This window comes from Morus notabilis, unplaced genomic scaffold (genome assembly GCF_000414095.1).
Source record: "Morus notabilis unplaced genomic scaffold, ASM41409v2 Scaffold281, whole genome shotgun sequence".
In the NCBI taxonomy this organism is placed as follows: domain Eukaryota; kingdom Viridiplantae; phylum Streptophyta; class Magnoliopsida; order Rosales; family Moraceae; genus Morus; species Morus notabilis.
In genome coordinates this window covers 134,793-138,872 of record NW_010357693.1, presented here as the reverse complement: position 1 = coordinate 138,872, position 4,080 = coordinate 134,793, and the positions used below count along the sequence as shown (strand labels likewise).

General features: G+C 38.7%; 1 protein-coding gene across 1 annotated transcript; it reads right to left on the bottom strand.

Moving 5' to 3' along the window:
- Positions 1-339: 339 nt before the first annotated feature.
- Positions 340-3,401, bottom strand: LOC21396708 (pentatricopeptide repeat-containing protein At5g16860). The gene is made up of 2 exons (XM_010090655.2): positions 1,649-3,401; positions 340-1,496 (listed from the first exon to the last, which is right to left on the bottom strand). Exons 1-2 carry the CDS (start codon positions 3,399-3,401, stop codon positions 472-474), a joined length of 2,778 nt encoding a protein of 925 aa, XP_010088957.2. The 3' UTR covers positions 340-471.
- Between the last annotated feature and the right edge of the window lie 679 nt (positions 3,402-4,080).

The following is a 4,080-nucleotide window of genomic DNA, read 5'->3' as shown; positions in this document are numbered from 1 at the left end:
GCTAGTCTTTGGATCAGGTAGAATAATTTCAGTATGCAACGTATAAAAAGCGACCTTGAAATATATTTAATCTAGTGACCAGGTAATTCTATAGCATCATAATAATGTTTTAGAAGTGCTTTATAGCATCCACAAGCCAAACGTATTTGTTGGAGGGTTATATTCCAAGCAAGTTTAATCATGTCAACACTCAACAGGATTATTAAAATGATACAGGAGGCAAAACTAAATCATTTACATTGCACCTTTACTTACCAAAAAGAATAAGATACAAAATTTCTGAATGAAAAATGTATGTGGACTTAGTAGTATTTACACAAAAGACAGTAACTCTGGCCACATTTTTCTGAGGCCTTTTAAGCATTTTGATCTTCTGACCACTCCATGCGTCTTTTGGATTACAATTTAAATCAAAATAGAAATTCACTTGACTCAAGTTTTGGTTATTGGTGTTGTGATTCTTAGTCCAATTCACCAGTAATCCCCACAAGAGCAAACACCTTGATAGAAGTGGTGAAATCTGTAGTTATCCCTCATTATGATCTCCCTTTCTTCAACCTTGGATATATATTTTGCTGCAGTATGACAGTCTCCACAAATCCTCAAGTTCTTGATTATTCTTAAAGGGGTTCGAGCCGGTGTACTAATCAAGCCGAAAGCTAAAGCGAGCTTTTCACTGTGGCCACAAAGGTTGAACTCCTTCTCACCTTCTTCAACTTTCCGCAACACAAAACCTGTTTCGGGGACATACCCCAACTTCTTTATCTGCACATACAAGCTCTCCATCTTTTCTGATATGGCCTCCATCGACGGATGTGAAGCGTCCCCAGCAATGAAGCTGTGGACCTTTCTTTTGACCTCAATCCAACTGCATCCCGGAGATTTCGTCACTCCCCGTTCCTTCATCAAACCACGAATCTTGGCTGCATCCTCCCACCTTCCTGCTGCAGAGTAAATGTTGGCTAGAAGGATATAGTTCCCGGAACTTTGTGGCTCGAGCTCGAAAAGATGCTTGGCAGCATATTCCGCAAGGTTGGGGTTGGAGTGAATCCTACAAGCACCTAGAAGTGAACCCCAAACTGCTGCATTTGGCTCAAATGGCATCTCTCTTATAAACTCCATGGATTCATCAAATTGTCCTGCTCGGGCCCTAAGATCGACAATACAAGCATATTGCTCCATAGCCGGTTCCATGGCATATTCCTCCTTCATCAATTTGAAATATTCCCATCCTTCGTTTACTAGTCCCGAGTGAGTACAAGCCGATAATAGATTTGTGAATGTGACATAGTTTGGTTTTAGTCCCACTGTTCTCATTTGTTGAAAAAGGTTCACAGCATCCATTCCAAAGCCGTGCATCCCATACATTGATATCATCACGTTCCAGGAGACAAGATCCTTATGGGGCATTGCATCAAAAACTCTTCGACTATTTTGGATCGACCCACATCGACCATACATGTCAATAAGGGCATTCCATACAAAGCTACCAGTATCTAACCCATGTCTGACTTATGGGGCATTGCATCAAAAACTCTTCGACTATTTTGGATCGACCCACTTCGACCATACATGTCAATAAGGGCATTCCATACAAAGCTACCAGTATCTAACCCATGTCTGGTTATGTATTGGTGAATCTCTTTACCTTGGCGCAAAGCTGCTAATCTTGAACAAGCTTTAAGTACAGAAATCATCGTCACAGTGTCTGGTCTTACATCGACCAGATTCATATCTCGTAACAAATTTAAGGCACTAACCCCTTGTCTGCTTTGTGCACAAGCAGCGATAATCGAATTCCACACAACAACATCTTTGGTAGAAAGTTCACCAAACACAGAGTATGCTAGTTCCAGAGATTCACATCTCGCGTACATCGAAATGAGAGCACTCCCAATACCTGTTGACAGTTCAATTTGATGCCTAAATAAGTATCCATGAATCTCCTTTCCTAATCTCAAATCTCTCATTTGGGCGCAAGCAGTGAGAGCCCCTGATAAAGTAGTTGAGTTGGGCTTTATACTTGTCCTGCACATCCTATATAAAAATTCCAGCGCAGATTTTCCATCTCCTGTTTGAGTAAAGCCCGTTATCAATCCGTTCCATGTAACAATGTCGGATTTCACGCCTCGTGCTTTCATTTCGCTAAGAATCCTAACAACTTCCTCATAACAACCCCCAAGAGCATAACCAGACAGCATTGAATTCCAAGATATTAAATCCTTTTGTATGATATTATCGAATTTTTGACGTGCAAATTGCAAGGAAGAGCATTTAGCATAGAAGTCGACCAATGCGTTACTCACGAGCAAATCTGAGTCCAATTCACTTCTCTTTATACAATAGCCATGGATCTCCTTGCCGTGTTGAGACAATGACAAGTTGGTACAACATGAAACCACACTTGCAATGGTAACAGAATTCGGTCTCACTCCTTTCCTCAGCATTTTCCTAAACAAGCTCAATGCTTGAGAGGAATAACCATTCTTTTCATATCCTGATATCACTGCAGTCCAAGATACAACATCCGGACTGTAATCTTCCGAATCACTCAACTCGGAAAGATATTTGAAAGCCACATTTAGCCGCCTGTTCTGAATAAAACCTGCAATAAGCGAATTCCAAGTTACTCGGTCAGGCATTACCCCAGAAAGCTTCATGGCATTAATATACCTCAAAGCTTTTCTGAATTCACCCTTTATTGCATAACCCGAAACCATTATGTTCCACATGAAAACGTCCTTAAATTTCATCTCTTCAAACAACCGTCTGGCAATATCAATCCTTCCGCACTTAACAAACATTTCAAGGAAAGACCTTTTAACCCAAGCATTCCCCTCAAACCCAATGCTCAACATGTAATCATAAACATGTTTTCCTACTTTGTAATCCCTCAACTCCGAACAGGCTTTGAAAACCTTCGGGAAAACAAAATGATCGGGTCGTATTCCTTCACCAATCATCCCATAATACAGTGTCATCACCTCTGTATAATCGCCCAGTCTATAGTACATCTCCATCATGGACGTCCAGCTAAAAACATTTCTTTCAGGCATTTTCGCAAACAGCTTGCGTGCATCTTCAACACAGCCAAGCTTACAATACGTCTCCAGCAACTGACCACCAAGAAATTCACACAATTCAACGCCATTAACAATCAAATGAGCATGAACTTGAAAACCCAACTCCAAATTTCCGAGTTTTCGACATTTCCGAAGAATTTCAGCATAGGTTTCACAACACTCATCTGGGTTGGTAAAATCCATGGAGTGTAGAAACTGTGCAACATTTTTCAAAATCCACTTTTCAGGATCTGAAGTACCAGTAAAAGAACCAAAATTGTTTATATGGGCCTCTGTATTTTTTGAGAAACTTTTGGATTCTGTGGCCGTTGGAGTCATTTGGCGCCATTTTCCGGTATGAAAATGAAAGGTTTTGGGATTAGTTTGGGTGGCTCTGCTTTGTTGAAATGAAAGAGCTGAGTTGTGAGCAAATGGGGTTATGGAAGTAGCCATAAAAGATTATTAGAACCGGAAATTCATCGTAGAGTTATAAAGAGAAATTTGATTTATTTAAATTGCTTAATCTCCTACCAGTTACCACAATCTTATATAGCTGTTATCTTACGTTTATGATTACTGCTGGATGAACTTTCAGATGCTTAAATAATGGCTCTACATAAGCTTGAGCAAAAAATAAATGGCTCTACGTCAAGGAGAGCTGTTTGTCCATCCGTAAAAAGTGACAAATACCCTTACGACCCATTTATTCTCATTTCATCGATTTGGATTTAAAATTTACATTTTATTAATGTAAAAAATTTTAAAAAACAGTCACATTTAATTTTTTTTATTACAATAAAAAATTTTCACATAAAATCACATTTTAGTTCAAATTAAAAACTCGAATCAGTGAACTAAACAGACTTTTAGAGTCAGAGGGCATAAGTTGAAATTTTACTCATTATTATTGATTAATATGCTTTTTAGTCAAATAATTATATTAATTAAAGGGTGTTAATTAAGAGTAAGAGATTAAAATCTAATCTCATGTACTCTTATTTATTTTCAATTTTCTAAG